This window comes from Oncorhynchus mykiss, chromosome 22 (assembly GCF_057628025.1).
Source record: "Oncorhynchus mykiss isolate SJ-2025 chromosome 22, ASM5762802v1, whole genome shotgun sequence".
NCBI classification, from domain to species: domain Eukaryota; kingdom Metazoa; phylum Chordata; class Actinopteri; order Salmoniformes; family Salmonidae; genus Oncorhynchus; species Oncorhynchus mykiss.
In genome coordinates, this window is record NC_143043.1 from 49191548 (window position 1) to 49211609 (window position 20062).

Consider the following 20062-nt stretch of genomic DNA (forward strand, 5'->3'; position numbering starts at 1 on the left):
TTGAAATATTTTAGCAAAGTTTATAGGCAACTTTTAAAATATGTTGTAGTGACGTTGCACATTTTGGAAGCTGTCTAATAAATTGACATTTTGGATATACAGTGGGGAGAACAAGTATTTGAAACACTGCCGAATTGGCAGTTTTTCCTACTTATAAAGCATGTAGAGGTCTGTAGTTTTTATCATTATTCAACTGTGAGGGACGGAATATAAAACAATAATCCAGAAAATCACATTGTATGATTTTTAAGTAATTAATTTGCATTTTATTGCATGACATAAGTATTTGATCACCTACCAACCAGTAAGAATTCCGTCTCTCACAGTCCTGTTAGTTTTTCTTTAAGAACCCCTCCTGTTCTCCAATCATTACCTGTATTAACTGCACCTGTTTGAACTCTTTACCTGTATAAAAGACACCTGTCCACACACTCAATCAAACAGACGCCGACCTCTGCACAATGGCCAAGACCAGAGAGGGTGTAAGGACATCAGGGATAAAATTGTAGACCTGCCCAAGGCTGGGATGTGCTACAGGACAATAGGCAAGCAGCTTGGTGAGAAGGCAGCAACTTTTGGTCCAATTATTAGAAAATGGAAGAAGTTCAAGATGACGGTCAATCACCCTCGGTCTGGGGCTCCATGCAAGATCTCACCTCGTGGGGCATCAATGATCATGAGCAAGGTGAGAGATCAGCCCAGAACTACACGGCAGGACCTGGTCAATGACCTGAAGAGAGCTGGGACCACAGTCTCAAAGAAAACCATTAGTAACACACTACGCCGTCATGGATTAAAATCCTGCAGGGCAAACAAGTTCCCCTGCTCAAGCCAGCGCATGTCCAGGCCCGTCTGAAGTTTGCCAATGACCATCTGGATGATCCAGAGGAGGAATGGGAGAAGGTCATGTGGTCTGATGAGACAAAAATAAAACTTTTTGGTCTAAACTCCACTCGCCGTGTTTGGAGGAAGATGAAGGATGAGTACAACCCCAAGAACACCATCCCAACCGTGAAGCATGGAGGTGGAAACATCATTCTTTGGGGATGCTTTTCTGCACAGGGGACAAAACGACTGCATCGCAATGAGGGGAGGATGGATGGGGTCATGTATCGCGAGATCTTGGCCAACACCCTCCTGCCCTCAGTAAGAGCATTGAAAATGGGTTGTGGCTGGGTCTTCCAGCATTACAACGACCCGAAACACACATCCCGTGCAACTAAGGAGTGGCTCCGTAAGAAGCATCTCAAGGTCATGGAGTGGCCTAGCCAGTCTCCAGACCTGAACCCAATAGAAAATCTTTGGAGGGAGCTGAAAGTCCGTATTGCCCAGCGACAGCCCCGAAACCTGAAGGATCTGAAGAAGGTCTGTATGGAGGAGTGGGCCAAAATCCCTGCTGCAGTGTGTGCAAACCTGGTCAAGAACTACAGGAAACGTATGATCTCTGTAATAGCAAACAAAGGTTTCTGCACCAAATATTAAGTTCTGCTGTTCTGATGTATCAAATACTTATGTCATGCAATAAAATGCAAATGAATCACTTAAAAATCATACAATGTGATTTTCTGGATTTTTGTTTTAGATTCCGTCTCTCACAGTTGAAGTGTACCTATGATAAAAATGACATGCTTTGTAAGTAGGTAAACCTGCAAAATCGGCAGTGTGTCAAATATTTGTTCTCCCCACTGTATATGGACGGAATTAATCGAACAAAAGGACCAATTGTGATGTTTATGGTGCATTTTGGGGTGCCAACAAAAGAAGCTTGTCAAAGGTAAGGCATGTTTTGTATTTTATTTCTGTGTTTTGTGTAGCGCCTGTAGGGTTGAAATATTTTATCCTCTTTGTTTACTATTGTGCTATCATCAGATAATAGCTTCTTATGCTTTCGCCGAAAAGCCTTTTAAAAATCTGACATGTTGGCTGGATTCACAACGAGTGTAGCTTTAATTGAGTATCTTACATGTGTGATTTAATGAAAGTTTGATTTTTAATTTGCCGCATTTCCCTGGTTTTTGGCCAAGTGGGACGCGAGCGTCCCCTATCCGAAAAGTGGTTAACTAACTGTTTTTTTAAAGTCAGCTTAATGTATATACTAGTACAACATACATTTCAATTATTAGAATAATTTTCGTACACTCGAGAAAACAACATATACTTAGTTTTACACAAATTCTATAATAATTTAAGGTCAATAAAGATTTAATGCAAAATAATGAAAGCATAATGTAGTTCAGATAGAGCACGATCAGCAGGGCGGACGATAGAGTACACAACTGTATCAACGGCTTGAATTTCTGACAAAATAATATTATTAATGTATACAATGTATTTGTTTATTAGACATTCCAACATATAACTCAATATTGAGATGCTAAAAAATTTATATGCAATATTTTTTTTTTGTTTGGTCAGGGCGTGAGTTGGAGTGGGCATTCTATGTTTTTGTTCTATGTTTTGTATTTCTGTGTTTGGCCTGGTATGGTTCCCAATCAGAGGCAGCTGTCAATCGTTGTCTCTGATTGAGAACCATACTTAGGTAGCCTGTTATTTTCTGTTAAGTGTGAGTTGCACCAGACGGAGCTGTTTCGGTTGTGCCTTTTGTTACTTTGTATTTAGTGTTCAGTTATATTTAATAAAATGCCGGACACGTACAACGCTGCACCTCGGTTCTCACCTTCTTCCAACCAATGGCCGGTACACATGAGGAAGGAAGGATTCACTGATTATTGTTTTATCTGTCCTGGGCTGCTGACTGGTGTTTGGAGTTAGGGTAAGGCCTTGAGTACAAAAACGTATATGAACATCTGTTTCATCTGCTCTTCCGAAGTCGTTCAGAGTCCCTAATGATGCATGTACCCCTGTCTGTTGGCTGTCCACTGTAAACACAAAAACAGCATACTTTTTGTTTTTAATGTATAAATATTATTATGGATTACATTTTTGGGGACTTAAGCTGAAAATAGTGTGATGGTGAAGGGCTACGTAAAGGACCGGGCACAGTTTGCTTCTGAGAATCCTTGTCTAACGCTGTCGGTTCCCAATCAATTATGCCCGGTAGCCTTTGGGTATCATACATAGGTTAGAAAGTGTTAACATGTATTTATATGAAATAGATACATTTTAAATTATAAGAATACGTCCATTTGACATATTGCCTAAAAAATATGTTTAAATAAAAAAAAAAATCATTGTCCATCTGTTTCTGAATATCTGTAAAAAATCGTTGTCTTTCTGTTTTAGAATATCATGACTTAAAGTTGTTTCTGTCTCGGAGTTGTTCGTAACCTGTTGTCTGCCAATTTCAAACAACCGCAAATCAACGACCTCCGAAATGTCGTTTAAAGGGGTGAAATCGTCCGAATTCATTGTTTTACACCTCATGTCGAATTCATTGTTTTACACCTCATGCCGAATTCACTGTTTTTACACCTCATGTCGAATTCATTGTTTTACACCTCATGCCGAATTCATTGTTTTACACCTCATGCCGAATTCATTGTTTTACACCTCATGCCGAATTCATTGTTTTACACTTCATGCCGAATTCATTGTTTTACACCTCATGCCGAATTCATTGTTTTACACCTCATGTCGAATTCATTGTTTTACACCTCATGTTCCGGGATACCCCTTCCGTTTCGACCATGTCCTCCAGGGGTGTAGGGGATTCGGATGTCTGTTGTACATTTTATCATAAAAAATACATAGAGTAGATATATCGTAGCATTCTGTGTCCTCCTGTTGCTCCTAGGAATTCCATTCTATCGACGGCTGTTCCATAGCATTTATCCCCGGGTGCAGTTGTCCCAATGTTTGATATCCTGCGGACGTTAGATAATATTAACATGTTATACGATATATATACATTTTTTAAATGACAAGAATATGGGCATTTGACATTTAAAAAATGTATGTCATCGGCATAAAACACATATAACTCCTGTTTAATATTCAAATAATATTCAAACAATTCCCGACTCCAAATCTTAAAATATATTATTTTCACTAACTCACCTTCAGAAAGTGCCATTAGGAGGGATTCACGGATGAGCTTTTTATCTGTCCTGGCCTGTTGGCCTGTGGGTTTGTAGGCGCGGTCTTGGCTCAAAAGGAGAGATGGTACCAAACGAGTTTACAGGGTATGGGTTGACGTTTTTTCGGGCGATATCCTGTATGCAACACCCTGTATATTTGGTTTAGATTACAAAGGTAGTGATTTCAAACAACAGGAGGGGCGTCGAGACAGTAAGACGAGGCCCTTTTGATTTCCTACATCCTCAGGGTTAGCACCTTGGGGGTGTCCGATGTAAATTTATAGACCGGGGTGGGGGCACCCTGCGCTGATTAGAAATATCAATGTTTAACCCCGGGGGTCGGTCTAGATATAGTGTATTCTTTCTGGGGTCTGTTTGACTTTTTAGCCCCCACATCCTCTGGGGGTGAGAAATTAGGATTTGAAAAGGCATATGTGTCAATGAATCGAAAGTCCCCATTTTAAGAGACGCCGTCACACTTTTTGGTGGGGGGTAGGCAGTTATCTGTACATACCGTTTGCAAGATAGTGCAAACCTTGGTTTCAAACAACCCCTGCAGAGAGAGAGAGGGCCTTGACTGCAGATGCCTGGGCATTGTTGAACACACACCCCCTACCCTTTTTGTTTTTGAAACACGCACACGCCAGCACACGCCAGCACACGCCAGCACACGCCAGCAAACGCCAGCACACGCCAGCACGCACACGCACACTGCTTTTCCGAAAGCCTTTTTCTCCGGGGCATGCTTATTACACCCTAAACCTGAATCTGAAATGACCTTAAGGATCTTTCTTAACCCTTATTAATTTTTGGGTTCTAATCTCCCTCTTTCAAAATCCCCCCGGTGTACATGCACCGGACATCCATAGGCTGGAGCCACCTGGAAGCTTGGTGCATGTACATATAAAGATAACTAAATAGGAAACTCAACAGTGTGTTAGGCTGAGAAACATTATTTAAATGTTTGTTTTATTGTTGTTGAAAGCTTGAAATGTACACAATGTGAAGGGACCTTGTTTCTAACACCCCATGCAGAGACACCCACACACACACACACACAATCCCCCTCCCAGACATTCCTGCTTCATAGACAACAACCCTAATGGCAATACAATAGGGGGTGTGGGGCCATTCTCTTTCAAATGTTCAAACTTCATAGGAATAGATTCAATATATGCATAAATTAGCAGACCCTCTAACGAGTGACCATAGGGTCATATATCATACATTTGACGTGTGCCGTCAACTTAATTATCTCAAACAACCAAGTTTTCTATTTTTTGGGCATTATTTCTTGTTTGTTTCACAAGAAAATATTTTGTATCTTCAAAGTGGTAGGCATGTTGTTTAAATCAAATGATACAAATCCCCCGAAAAGGAATTTTATTTCCAGGTTGTAAGGCAACAAAAAAATGCCAAGGGGGGTGAATAATTTCACAAGCCACTGTACAACACCAGGTGTCGTAGGGAGGCCAAGAAGATCATCAGGGACCTCTGCCCCCACCCCAACGACATTCATCACTGTTGCAGTTGTTAATGTTTTTTTATTTAACTTGGTTGCCACTCTCGCTCAATGGTCATGCTGCTCCCCCACTTCCTCAACAGTTTTTCCTCTGCCTCCAACCCAATGGACATTTATAATGACATTTAAATTCTATTGTTTATTTGTTACCATTTTCATTATTTTATTTAACTCAGTCCTGCATGTTCAAGCTCAGAGCCTGTGATTTTCACTGTACCCTCCAATCCTGCAACCCTGTACTATTAAATACAGAATCAAAATGAAAATGAAAGTCCCCTATATTGGGGAATTAACATTTAAGAAGTTAATATGAGATCATTTCAGGATCACATATTAAAGTGATAATTATCTTGTATTAACGTGATCATTATTTTTTATTAACTTGATAATTATCTCATAAAATGTTCAATTCTGTTTTTGTGTGCTTGGTACCACCATACATTCAAGACCCAACATTTGAAATGATTCCTGCCAAAAGTTTCAGATACAAACTTCAATTGACAGCACAATTAGTGAGTTCTAAAATGACTTGGGGAGGGGTCTAAAAAATGTTTGCTTTGGGGGAGGGTTGTGTGGGTTTTTAGTGGGCACGAGGAAGGGCAGCATGTTTTGTCCTTAGTTTACATTCACCGTTTTGCAGAATTTTCTACATAATTTGTTCCGTTCTAGACAATTTACCCCGTCTTCTTGCGTTAAGGAGTTAAGGTAGGCTACTTTCCTTATACACTAGCCTACGCCACAGTAACCACATGGGTTGCCACTGTCTGCTCTGAGATCATTTTCATCACACTCACACCTTTGATATTTGCCTCTCTGAAGGCCACAAAACAACATGTTTCATTGCCCGTGACGAGGGATTTTTATCAGAGTTATTGACTTCACAATGAGCCAGATTCAAGTAACTTCCATGACAGCTTTGTGTTGCTGAAACTTGAAGCAGCAACCATGGCACAATCAGTTGGGAGGTGGACTATACATAGAGATGAAAATTAAGACATTTGAATAATCCCTCCACAGGGCTACCTGGCCAACTTCCTCCATGGGGAGAGTGCCCATTGCAGCTCAACGAGAGACTGAACGGCACCAACCATGGTCCTGCAGACCATTTTTTTGCTGGAGCCTCAGGACTGTTAGGGTTAACTTGAAGAGTGTGGGTGGTATGTGGAGAAAATTGAAGGAAAGTTTGATTTTAAATGTTTTGTGCATATTTTTTTCATCACCCATAATAAAACCTTTATTTCATTGAGTCTCCTGTAAATAAAAGGCTTTGGTATTATTCGGACAGATAGCCTCTTCTCAGTTTGTTACAGACACACTTTACACCTCACACAGAAAGTTCAGATAGAAATGGACTTTATAGAACACACAAAATTCTCTTCCACATGAGTCAAGATATTGTGAATTATACTGCCATCCTATGGCCACTACATACAGAAAACAATCTCTGCCCACTGGGCACAGACTTCTACTCCATGTTGGTTAAAAAATAAACTACATGATGGCCTCCCGGGTGGCACAATGGTTAAGGGTGCTGTACTGCAGCGCCAGCTGTGCCACCAGAGACTCTGGGTTAGCGCCCAGGCTCTGTCGTAACCGGCCGCGACCAGGAGGTCCGTGGGGCGTCACACAATTGGCCGAGCGTCGTCCGGGATAGGGAGGGCTTGGCCGGTAGGGATATCCTTTTCTCATCACACACCAGCGACTCCTGTGGCGGGCCGGGTACAGTGCACGATAACCAAGGTTGCACAGTGTTTCCTCCAACACATTGGTGCGGCTGGCTTCCGGGTTGGATGCGCGCTGTGAGTTGTGTATCGGAGGACGCATGACTTTCAACCTTTGTCTCTCCCGAGCCCGTACGGGAGTTGTAGCGATGAGACAAGATAGTAGTTACTAACAATTGGATACCATGAAATTGGGGAGAAAAAGGGGTAAAATTTAAAATAAATAAAAATAAACAACGTTGATTCAACCAGTGACCAATGGGTGTAACACTCTGCAGGGAAACTGTTTTTAAACTTGGAAATCTTTTGTTTCATATTAGGTGACATTACATAACGTCACCTTTTATTTGAGAGTATTTTCATACATATCTGTTTTACCATTTAAAAATGAATGCACCTTATGTATCTAGTCCCCCCATTTGAAGAAGTCATAAGTATTTCGACAACTTCACTTGTTTTGTATTAAAGGTAGCAACCCTTTAAACATAATGTTCAGTTAAATGATGTATTTAGATATCGGTTCTATTACCCTGTAAGTAGTCTATGAACTGCTCTAATGAGTGACTGCAATCCACACTTTGGTTTTGAAAGTCACTGCCAACAAACAATAATGCTAGTATTTTCAGACAAAACACGTTACTACTACACACTACCACAACAATGTGACTGTTTTTGAATTTAAAAAATGGATATATTTCCTTTAACATTCTCGATGTGCTTAATATTCAACCATTGATATGTTCTATGTCATTTTGAGACCTTAAGGAGCATGAGGTACTGCTGGAATATCTCCCAATAGCATGTCCATCTTTTTGTGAGAAATTACACTGGTCACTTTTCAAAACATTTATAAAGTATTAAGAAAGTTTGAAGAGTCCTCACTTTAGATTAGGGACTGAAAAATACTTTACTAATGATTAGTAGATGGTTTATAAGGATATTTATTAAACATCTGATGAATGATCTTATAAATCATTACATACTATGAAAGCTGTTTATAAATGTGTGAAGAACTGGCTTGCTAAAACAGATGAAGAAGTAATGATATATACATTATGAATAAACAATATACTTATCCATTATTAATTATTTAGTGTGTTACCCAATCACTATATTCATTCACGCTCAACAGCTTCAGGGAGAGCTGCTCTGGCGTGACCCCTGACATGGCAGCAGTGATGGAGTGAGAGTAGTGGTAGTGTTCATACCCAGTATGTTGAGGTTGAAGTGTCTGCTGTGGTCTCCTCCACTGTTGTGTTTAATCATTACTGCATATAGTAGTTATTTATAAATGTCATAATACCCAGGTGATTAATATTTAACAAATGTGTGCGTAATAATAAATGGTTAGCAAACTGTAAATACAAATGGCTTATTACTGAACATTATAAAGTCTTACACATAATTGCATATTCTTGCATTTTACCCTCAACTACTTACACAATACACCATTGAGATAGACTTGGACGTCGTCTAATATCATGCTGTATTGAACATTTCAACTTCACTGCACTTGTTAAAGGTGTTGTGTCACTATGTAGCCACTAGAGGGTAATGTTAGACAATATATATAATGATTCATGACTTCCTCAAAATGTACTTTTAGAATAATTAAATACTATTTATCATTAAATAACATGGAACAACCACAGGCTACGGAATTTGGAGAATACAACCCAAAATGACTACAGTGTATTTTATAAAACAAGCTTGTACCTTCTTATGCCTTCTCCTTTTTTAATTTATGTCTTAAACTGTTTTTAATTTATGCCTTCTTAAACTTTATTCAAGTCATTCCAATCCAATCCAGCCAAATCATTCTGTATCAACACCACATTCATCTATGTATTGTCAGTGTATTGTTACATGAAAGAACAATTGTATAACAAAACTATGTCAAACCTTTTTTTTTAAACTTAGAAATACAAATACAGGAACTACGAACACCTTAACTTCAGAGTTAAAATATGTTTAGCAGTCACTTTGAACCATGGATAAAAGAAAGCATAAATTATTGGATTAATTAAGGAATTAACAAGTGGCAGAAAGCTGAGGATGAATGATAGTAAATTGTCACTTAAAAAAGAAACAAAGAAAAAAGAAAATTGAAATGGAATCCAACAAATGAAATAGTTGAAAACAACAATAGACAGAGTTTTTGCTGCTTTTCTCTCAGACTTATTTGCCTGTACAGTTTTAACACCAGACACACTGGGAGCCTCTTTTGAAAATACCTTTCTGGCCTGTGATCTGGCCACCACAAAGATTTTCATATAAAGTGTTATAATAATAGAGCATGGGACAACCATTGTAAATACAAAGTCAATTATATTTCCCCAGGTTATTCCTACGACAATAAAACATTCATTCAAACACCGACTGGGTACCTGTACATTTACAATGTCTTTTATAATAGCAGCATTGTATATGGTACAACAACACCAGGTAATTGATATACAACACATCATTCTTGTTATTGTTATTTTAGAGTGGTACAATAAGGGATAACACACAGCAACATAGCGGTCAATAGATATCAAGACCAAACTGCCCAGAGATAAAGAAGTACATAAACAAGTAATGTAGAGAAGAAACGCACAGAAATATTTCCCAAAACCCCAGCATGATTCAATTATTGCTACAGTCATTACTGGTATCACAATCAGTCCCATCAGGAGATCTGATGCAGCCAGAGCGAGGATGAGCAGGTTGGTTGGAGTGTGGAGTTGCTTGAAGTGAAAGATGGAGATGATCACCAGTACGTTCAAAAATACTGTTACTGCTGAAATCAATGAGAAGAAGATGTACAGTGTTATGGAGATAGATATCGATAGCAAAGCATTTCTGCAAGAAGAGTTTCTGTCTTGAAAACAGTATTGAATATCTTCATGTTCCTCCATTTGAAAAACAAAATCTAAATGCTGATGTCCTCCTGCTCCTGCTTGGTCCTGTGCTCGATCCTGTCAGGTCAGCCTTCTGCCAAACTCTGAGCTCTGCCCCTCTATTTATCCCTGAGTTACTGACAGCCACTCCCCTCCCCGGAGTCTCTCTGCACACAAAAGCACAAACACATACACAAGTAAGCACACAATGATGTAATGTATGACATAATTGTTTGTTGCTTTGGCCCTTCTATTTTTGTTTCATCGGACATTTCTCCAAAAAGTATGATCTTTGTCCCCATGTGCAGTTGCAAACCGTAGTCTGGCTTTTTATGGTGGATGGATGAACCAGACTTTTTTTCTGAGGTCTTGGCTGATTTCTTTAGATTTTTCCATGATGTCAAGTAAAGAGGCACTGGGTTTGAAGGTAGACCTTGAAATACATCCACAGGTACACCTCCAATTTGCTCAAATTATGTCAATTAGCCTATCAGAAGCTTCTAAAGCCATTAAATAATTTTCCAAGCTGTTTAAAGGCACAGTCAATATAGTGTATGTAAACTTCTGACCCACTGGAATTGTGATACAGTGAATTAGAAGTGAAATAATCTGTCTGTAAACAATTGTGGGGAAAATGCACAAAGTAGATGTCCTAACAGTTTTGCCAAAACTATAGTTTGTTAACAAGAAATTTGTTGAGTAGTTGAAAAACAAGTTTTAATGACTCCAACATAATGTCACGCCCTGACCGTAGAGAGCTTTTATGTCTCTATTGTGGTTTGGTCAGGGTGTGATTTGGGTGGGCATTCTATGTCCTTTTTCTATGTTTTGGCCGGGTATGGTTCTCAATCAGGGAAAGCTGTCTATCGTTGTCTCGATTGGGAACCATACTTAGGTAGCTTTTTTCCACATGGGTTTTGTGGGTAGTTATTTTCTGTTTAGTGTTTGCACCTTACGGACTGTTTCGGTTTCATTTATTCTCTTGTTATTTTGTATTAGTGTTCAGTTCAATAAACAAACATGAACACTTACCACTCTGCGCTTTGGTCCTGTAACGAATTGGGTGTAGTGGGTGCGAAGTCAGGCACAGGAAGCAGAGAGTTCAGGGTAGTGCTATTTAATGCACAAACGGCGAACAAAAGCCACCCCATGAAACACAGGGCGCACAAAAAACAAATGCCCCAAACACGGGGACTAAAACAGTCCAGCAAAAACCCACGAACAGAAACACGTTAACCTCAAACGTGCACACTAGTCACACAAACAATCCCACACAAAGAGCAGGCGGGCCGGCTGGCCAATAAAGCCCAACAGATGTAACCAATAAACAGACAAGGAGGGGGAGGATGAATCAGTGGCAGCTAGTAGGCCGGTGACGACGACCGCCGAGCGCCACGCGAGCGGGAAGGGGAGCCACCTTCGGTAGAAGTCGTGACAGGTCCTACTACTCTTCCTCATCTGACGACGAAAGCCGTTACACATAAGTGTATGTTAACTTCCGACTTCAACTACATTCAGAATGTATTCAGATCCCTTGACTTTATCCACATTCTGTTAAACTTATGGCTAGGGGTTCCGCTAGCGCCACCCCCCCCAACATTCCGCTGAAAAGGCAGCGCGAGATATTCAAACTTTTTTTTAAAAAATATTTAACTTTCCCACATTAACAAGTCCAATAAAGCAAATGAAGGATAAACATCTTGTTAATCTACCCATCGTGTCCGATTTTAAAAATGTTTTACACCGAAAACACAACGTATATTTATGTTAGACCACCACCAAATCACCCCAAAAAAACACAGCCATTTTTCCCAGCGATAGAGTCACAAAAGCAGAATTAGAGATACAATTAATCACTTAAATCAGTTCTACCTAATTTCGATCAGCATGATAAATGCGCAACCAGAGGAAAAAATATTCTAGATACTTTTCTCCACACACAGAGACGCGTAGAAAGCTCTCCCTCGCCCTCCATTTGGCAAATCTGACCATAATTCCACCCTCCTGATTACTGATTACAAGCAACAATTTAAGCAGGAAGCACCAGTTACTCGGCCTATAAAAAAGTGGTCAGATGAAGCAGATGCTAGACTACAGGACTGTTTTGCTAGCACAGATTGAAATATGTTCAGAGATTCTTCCGATGGCATTGAGGAGTACACCACATCAGTCACTAGCTTTATTAATAAGTGCTTTGAGGACGTCGCCCCCATCATGACTGTATGTACACACGCCAACCAGAAGCCATGGATTACAGACAACATTTACACTGAGCTAAAGGGTAGGGCTGCTGCTTACAAGGTGTGGGACTCTAACAATGAAGCTTATAAGAAATCCAGCAATGCCCTCTGACGAACCATCAAACAGGCAAAGCGTTAATACAGGACTAAGATTGAATCAAACTAAATCGGCTCTGATGCTCGTCAGATAAGTCAGGGCTTGCAAACCATTACAGATTACAAAGGGATGCACAGCTTCCAGCTGCCCAGTGACACGAGCCTACCAGACAAGCTAAATTACTTCTATGCTCGCTTCTGGACAAGCAACACTCAAGCATGCATGATAGCATCAGCTGTCCCGGATGACTGTGTGATCACACTCTCCGTAGCTGATGTGAGTAAGACCTTTGAACAGGTCAACATTCACAAGGCCGCAATGGCATATGGATTACCAGGACGTGTACTCTGAGCATGCGCTGACCAACTGGCAAGTGTTTTCACTGACATTTTCAACCTGTCCCTGACAACATGTTTCAAGCAGACCACCATAAACCCTGTCCTTAAGAACACTAACACCCAAACCGGTCGCACCTGTGCACGATGGTGCGCTATTGTGCGCAAATTGATTTTGTCCCCCCCACACCAAAAGTGATCACAACACGCAGGTTGAAATATCAAAACAAACTCTGAACCAATTATATTCATTTGGGGAGAGGTTGAAAAGCATTAAACATATAAGGCAATTTAGCTAGCTAGCTTGCAGTTGCTATCTAATTTGTCCTATTTAGCTAGCTTGTTGTTGATAGCTAATTTGTCCTGTGATTTAAATGCTGAGTTGTTATTTTACCTGAAATGCACAAGGTCCCCCACTCCGACAATTAATCCACACATAAAATGGTCAACAGAATTGATTCTAGTCATCTCTCCTCCTTCCAGGCTTTTTCTTCTTTGGACTGTATATGGCCATTGGCATCTGGTATTACCATGATGCTGACCAACTTCAGTTCGTCTTTCAATCACAGACATGGGTGAACCAATGAGGAGATGTGCACATGGGAATCTGCTTCTATAACCCAATGAGGAGATGGGTGCGTCAGGACTTAGAGCGCGTTCTGAACCACAAATAGAAGCAACTTCTATTTTAGCGCCTGGCAACACAGACACTGGTTGGCGCGTGCGAGCAGTGTGGGTACAATGATTGAATAACATTTATGTGGAAACATAATATTTGCACGTGACGCGAGCACTGTGGTCAGCAGGTGAAATGTCTAAATGACGACCAACCCGTAGCACTCACGTCTGTAGCCATGAAGTGCTTTGAAAGGCTGGTTATGAATCACATCAACACCATTATCCCAGAAAACCTATACCCACTTCAATTTAACAGATCCACAGATGATGTAATCTCTGTTGCACTCCACACTGCCCTTTCCCACCTGGACAAAAGGAACACCTACATGAGAATGTTATTAATTGACTACAGCTCAGCATTCAACACCATACTGCCCTCAAAGCTCATCACTGTCACGCCCTGGTCTTAGTATTCTGTGTTTTCTTTATTATGTTGGTTAGGCCAGGGTGTGACATGGGTGATTTATGTGTCTTGTTTTGTCTAGGGGTTTTGTAGTCTATGGGGTTGTGTTCAGTTGAGTGTTCTAGGTAAGTCTATGGTTGCCTGGAGTGGCTCTCAATCAGAGGCAGGTGTTTATCGTTGTCTCTGATTGGGAACCATATTTAGGCAGACATATTCTTTAGGTATCTTGTGGGTGGTTGTTCCTGTCTCTGTGTTTTGCACTAGTTAGGACTGTTTCGGTTTTTCCACGTTTTCTTATTTTGTATAGTGTTCACGTTTTCATCTTTCATTAAAGATGTTTATAAATAACCACGCTGCATTTTGGTCCTCCTCTCCGTCCCAGGAAGAAAACCGTTACAGAATCACCCACCAACCAAGGACCAAGCAGCGTGGTAACTGGCAGCAGCAACAGCGGCTGAAGAATCAAGACTCCTGGACGTGGGAGGTGATCCTAGACGGGAAAGGACCCTGGGCACAGCCAGGGGAATATCGCCGCCCAAAGGCAGAGCTGGAGGCAGCCAAAGCGGAGAGACGGCGCTTTGAGGAGGCAGCACGGCGACGCGGATGAAAGCCCGAGAGTCAGGGGCGCGTGTCGTCGGCCCAGTACCACCAGTGCCGGCACCACGCACCAGGCCTACAGTGCGCCTCGCCTGTCCAGCGCTGCCAGAGCCTTCCTCCTCTCCAGCGCAGCCGGAGTCTCCCGCCTGTCCGGTGCTGCCTGAGCTGCCCGTCTGCCCAGCGCCACCTGAGCTGCCTGTCTGTCCAGAGCTGCTAGAGTCTCCCGTCTGTCCAGAGCTGCTAGAGTCTCCCGTCTGTCCAGAGCTGCTAGAGTCTCCCGTCTGTCCAGAGCTGCTAGAGTCTCCCGTCTGTCCAGAGCTGCTAGAGTCTCCCGTCTGTCATGAGCCGCCAGAGTCTCCCGTCTGTCATGAGCCGCCAGAGTCTCCCGTCTGTCATGAGCCGCCGGAGTCTCCCGTCTGTCATGAGCCGCCAAATTCTCCCGTCTGTCATGAGTCGCCAGTCAGCCAGGATCTTCCAGAGCCGCCAGTCAGCCAGGATCTGCCAGAGCCGCCAGTCAGCCAGGATCTGCCAGAGCCGCCAGTCAGCCAGGATCTGCCAGAGCCGCCATTCAGCCAGGATCCGCCAGAGCCGCCATTCAGCCAGGATCTGCCAGAGCCATCAACCTGCCTGAGCTATCTCTTAGTCTTGGGCTACCTCTCAGTCCTGAGCTACCTCTCAGTCCTGAGCTACCCCTCAGTCTTGAGCTACCCCTCAGTCTTGAGCTACCCCTCAGTCTTGAGCTACCCCTCAGTCTTGAGCTACCCCTCAGTCCCGAGCTACCTCAGTCCCGAGCTGTCGCTCAGTCCGGAGCTGCCCCTCAGTCCAGTGGGGCCCTTTGTTAAGGTTACTAGGCCAAGGTCGGCGGCGAGGGTCGCCACTCAAGGGACGCTAAGTAAGCGGACTAAGACTGTGTTGGAGTGGGGTCCACGTCCCGCGCCAGAGCCGCCACCATGGATAGACGCCCACCCAGACCCTCCCCTATGGGTTTAGGTGTGAGGCTGGGAGTCCGCACCTTTGGGGGGGGGGGGGGGGGGGTACTGTCACGTCCTGGTCTTAGTATTCTGTGTTTTCTTTATTATGTTGGTTAGGCCAGGGCGTGACATGGGTGATTTATGTGTCTTGTTTTGTCTAGGGGTTTTGTAGTCTATGTCTATGGGGTTGTGTTCAGTTGAGTGTTCTAGGTAAGTCTATGGTTGCCTGGAGTGGCTCTCAATCAGAGGCAGGTGTTTATCGTTGTCTCTGATTGGGAACCATATTTAGGCAGACATATTCTTTAGGTATCTTGTGGGTGGTTGTTCCTGTTCATATTTATATAAAAAAAGGAATCACAGTTCCACATTAAATGTTTGATTTGTTCGATAATGTCCATAATTTGTGTCCAAATAGCTACTTTTGTTAGCACGTTTGGTAAACAAATCAAACTCACGAAGCGTGTTCACTAGTTGCAGACAAAATGTAAAATAGTTCCGTTACAATCCATAGAAACATGTCAAACGATGTATAGAATCAATATTTAGGATGTTTTTAACATAAATCTTGAATAATGTTCAAACCGGAGAATTTCTTTGTCTTCAGAAAAGCACTGGAACGAGAGATACCTTTCATGTGAATGCGCACGACCAGCTCGTGACTGCTGGCAGACCTCTGACTCATTCCCCTCTCATTCAGTCCCCCTTCACAGTAGAAGCCTCAAACTGTTTCTAAAGACGGTTGACATCTAGTGGAAGCCTTAGGAAGTGCAACATGACAAATATCCCACTGTATCTTCAATAGGGGCTGAGTTGAAAATCGACCAACCTCAGATTTCCCACTTCCTGGTTGGATATTTTCTCAGGTTTTTGCCTGTCATATGAGTTCTGTTATCCTCACAGACATCATTCAAACAGTTTTAGAAACTTCAGAGTGTTTTCTGTCCAAATATAATAATAGTATGCATATATTAGCAACTGGGACTGAGGATCAGGCAGTTTACTCTGGGCACCTTATTCATCCAAGCTACTCAATACGTCCCCAGCCATAAGAAGTTAAGCTGGGACCACCTTCCAGCAGGACAATGACCCTAACCATACTGCTAAAGCAACACTCGAGTGGTTTATGGGGAAACATTTAAATGTCTTGGAATGGCCTAGTCAAAGCCCAGACCTTAATCCAATTGAGAATCTGTGGTACGACTTAAAGATTACTGTATACCAGCAGAACCCATCCAACTTGAAGGAGCTGGAGCAGTTCTGCCTTGAAGAATGGTCAAAAAACCCAGTGACTAGATGTGCCAAGCTTATAGTGACATACCCCAAGAGACTTGCAGCTTCAATTGCTGCATAAGGTGGCTCTACAAAGTATTTACTTTGAGGGGGATGAATAGTTATGCACACTAGAGAGAATAAAGTAGACGGCACACGTCAAACGTATGATTTATGACCCTATGTCAGGATGACGTGTGCATGCCCATATTTGGGCATCCGGTCAGAACATCTTGACGGGAACTGATCACGTGCTTATGCCCATATATGGGCATCCTGTTCCCACGCGTTAGAGGGTGTGCTAATTTATGCATATATTGCATAGATTCCTTTGAAGTTGTCATGATGATTGATTGGTTGAACTTGGGGGGTCTGTGTTTGAAAGAGAATGGCCCCACACCCCCTATTTTATTGCCCTTAGGGTTGTTGTCTATGAAGCAGGAATCTCTTGGAGGGGGATATTGTGTGTGTGTGGGTGTGGGTGTGGGTGTGGGTGTGGGTGTCTCTGCATGGGGTGTTAGAAACAAGGTCCCTTCGCATTGTGTACATTTCAAGCATTCAACAACAATAAAACAACCATCTAAATAATGTTTCTCAGCCTAACACACTGTTGAGTTTCCTATTTAGTTCTCTTTATATGTAAATGCCACGAGCTTCCGGGTGGCTCCAGCCTATGGATATTCGGTGCATGTACACCGGGGGGATTTTGAAAGAGGGAGATTAGAACCCCAAAGTAATAAGGGGTAAGAAAGATCCTAAAGGCAAAGAGCTGATTTACCCAACTCTGTACAAACCCCGACACTGGGTATGATAACTCTGACGCGTACGTCTAATGATCATTGTAGATGTTAACAACCGAGGTAGTTTAGAGTAGGTCAAAGATCTGTATAAAGGCAAAAAGAGCAACAAACTGACCTACGTGACCTCAAAGTAGGACCACCTACTTTTATAATTGAGAATGCAGGGATGTGTACTGAACATGTACCCATTATAAAACAAAATTATCTATGGTCAAATGCATCTAAAGTTTTTAATGAAGGGGCCACTGCATTCATTTAGATTATTTCAACATAGTCTAGAGCCAGTAAGAACATAGATTGAATGATCTGCTTTGTGCTATTGAGCAAAAAGCCTGACCCATTTCTCGCTAGCAAACTTACCAAAATGACACAGCTCTTTCCTGATTTGATCATCCGTAATAAACTGAGGTGAATTTGCGACTACCACCCTGGTCGAAGGGGTAGAAAGAGGTGAAACTGGCACCAACACACCCCTTACAAATGTTCTAGCAATGAGCCTACCAACCAAATGTACTATTTTCATGAACACAACCACAGCTCTGTTCACTCTAGAAGCAGAATGTATAAATTCAGCTCCTACCTGTTCACCGACAGTGAGCAGAACCTCCTCCACCTTAACTACATTCTCAGGAACACACCTGAATCAACGCTGTAACAACAGCGTCTCCTCCGCGCAAGGCTGAGAAGCCATCGCACATCACACCTTCCAAACCCCAGGAAACTAACTCTGTCCTCTTCCACTTTGAAAAAACAGTGGATAACGCTAATACAAATAGTGCATTAACTTCTTAAGGTATACCCGTATACCTTAAGAAGTTAATGCACTATTTGTTTTAGCGTTACTCACTTTTGGATAAATAGTGTTCCCAATTTCAACTTCCTGCTACTCATGCCAAGAATATAAGATATGCATATTATCAGTAGATATGGATAGAAAACACTCTGACGTTTCTAAAACTGTTTGAATCATGTCTGTGAGTATAACAGAACTTATGTAGCAGGAAAAACCCAGAGGACTTTCAGCATCTTTAGGTCTCTGTCTGTTCACTGAGTTCTCATTGGCAAATTGTATTTCTTAGGAACCTGTTTTCAGTTCCTACCGCTTCCACTGGATGTCACCAGTCTTTGGAATTTGGTTGACGTTATTCATTTGTGCAATGATATCTAGGGACTGCGTAACACTGTTGAGAGTTGGCCAAGACATGAAAAGTAGCGTTACTTTCCTCTCGTCCTCTATTGAAAACAGATAGAGCCGTATTCAATTAGATCGATTATTAAAGTTTAAAAATACCTAAAGTTGTATTACAAAAGTAGTTTGAAATATTTTGGCAAAGTTTATAGGCAACTTTTAAAATATGTTGTAGTGACGTTGCACATTTTGGAAGCTGTTTTTTTCTGGATCAAACGCGTCTAATAAATTTGGATATACAGTGGGGAGAACAAGTATTTGAAACACTGCCGAATTGGCAGTTTTTCCTACTTATAAAGCATGTAGAGGTCTGTAGTTTTTATCATAGGTATACTTCAACTGTGAGGGACGGAATATAAAACAAAAATCCAGAAAATCACATTGTATGATTTTTAAGTAATTAATTTGCATTTTATTGCATGACATAAGTATTTGATCACCTACCAACCAGTAAGAATTCCGTCTCTCACAGTCCTGTTAGTTTTACTTTAAGAACCCCTCCTGTTCTCCAATCATTACCTGTATTAACTGCACCTGTTTGAACTCTTTACCTGTATAAAAGACACCTGTCCACACACTCAATCAAACAGACTCCGACCTCTGCACAATGGCCAAGACCAGAGAGGGTGTAAGGACATCAGGGATAAAATTGTAGACCTGCACAAGGCTGGGATGTGCTACAGGACAATAGGCAAGCAGCTTGGTGAGAAGGCAGCAACTTTTGGTCCAATTATTAGAAAATGGAAGAAGTTCAAGATGACGGTCAATCACCCTCGGTCTGGGGCTCCATGCAAGATCTCACCTCGTGGGGCATCAATGATCATGAGCAAGGTGAGAGATCAGCCCAGAACTACACGGCAGGACCTGGTCAATGACCTGAAGAGAGCTGGGACCACAGTCTCAAAGAAAACCATTAGTAACACACTACGCCGTCATGGATTAAAATCCTGCAGGGCACGCAAGTTCCCCTGCTCAAGCCAGCGCATGTCCAGGCCCGTCTGAAGTTTGCCAATGACCATCTGGATGATCCAGAGGAGGAATGGGAGAAGGTCATGTGGTCTGATGAGACAAAAATAAAGCTTTTTGGTCTAAACTCCACTCACCGTGTTTGGAGGAAGATGAAGGATGAGTACAACCCCAAGAACACCATCCCAACCGTGAAGCATGGAGGTGGAAACATCATTCTTTGGGGATGCTTTTCTGCACAGGGGACAAAACGACTGCATCGCAATGAGGGGAGGATGGATGGGGTCATGTATCGCGAGATCTTGGCCAACACCCTCCTGCCCTCAGTAAGAGCATTGAAAATGGGTTGTGGCTG

General features: G+C 42.1%; 1 protein-coding gene across 1 annotated transcript; it reads right to left on the reverse strand.

The window, feature by feature from the left end:
* Nucleotides 1–9037: 9037 nt before the first annotated feature.
* LOC118943593 (trace amine-associated receptor 13c-like) lies at nt 9038–10761 on the reverse strand. The gene has a single exon (XM_090216378.1). The coding sequence runs from the start codon at nt 10178–10180 to the stop codon at nt 9218–9220; it is 963 nt and encodes a 320-aa protein (XP_090072504.1). The 5' UTR covers nt 10181–10761; the 3' UTR covers nt 9038–9217.
* Between the last annotated feature and the right edge of the window lie 9301 nt (nt 10762–20062).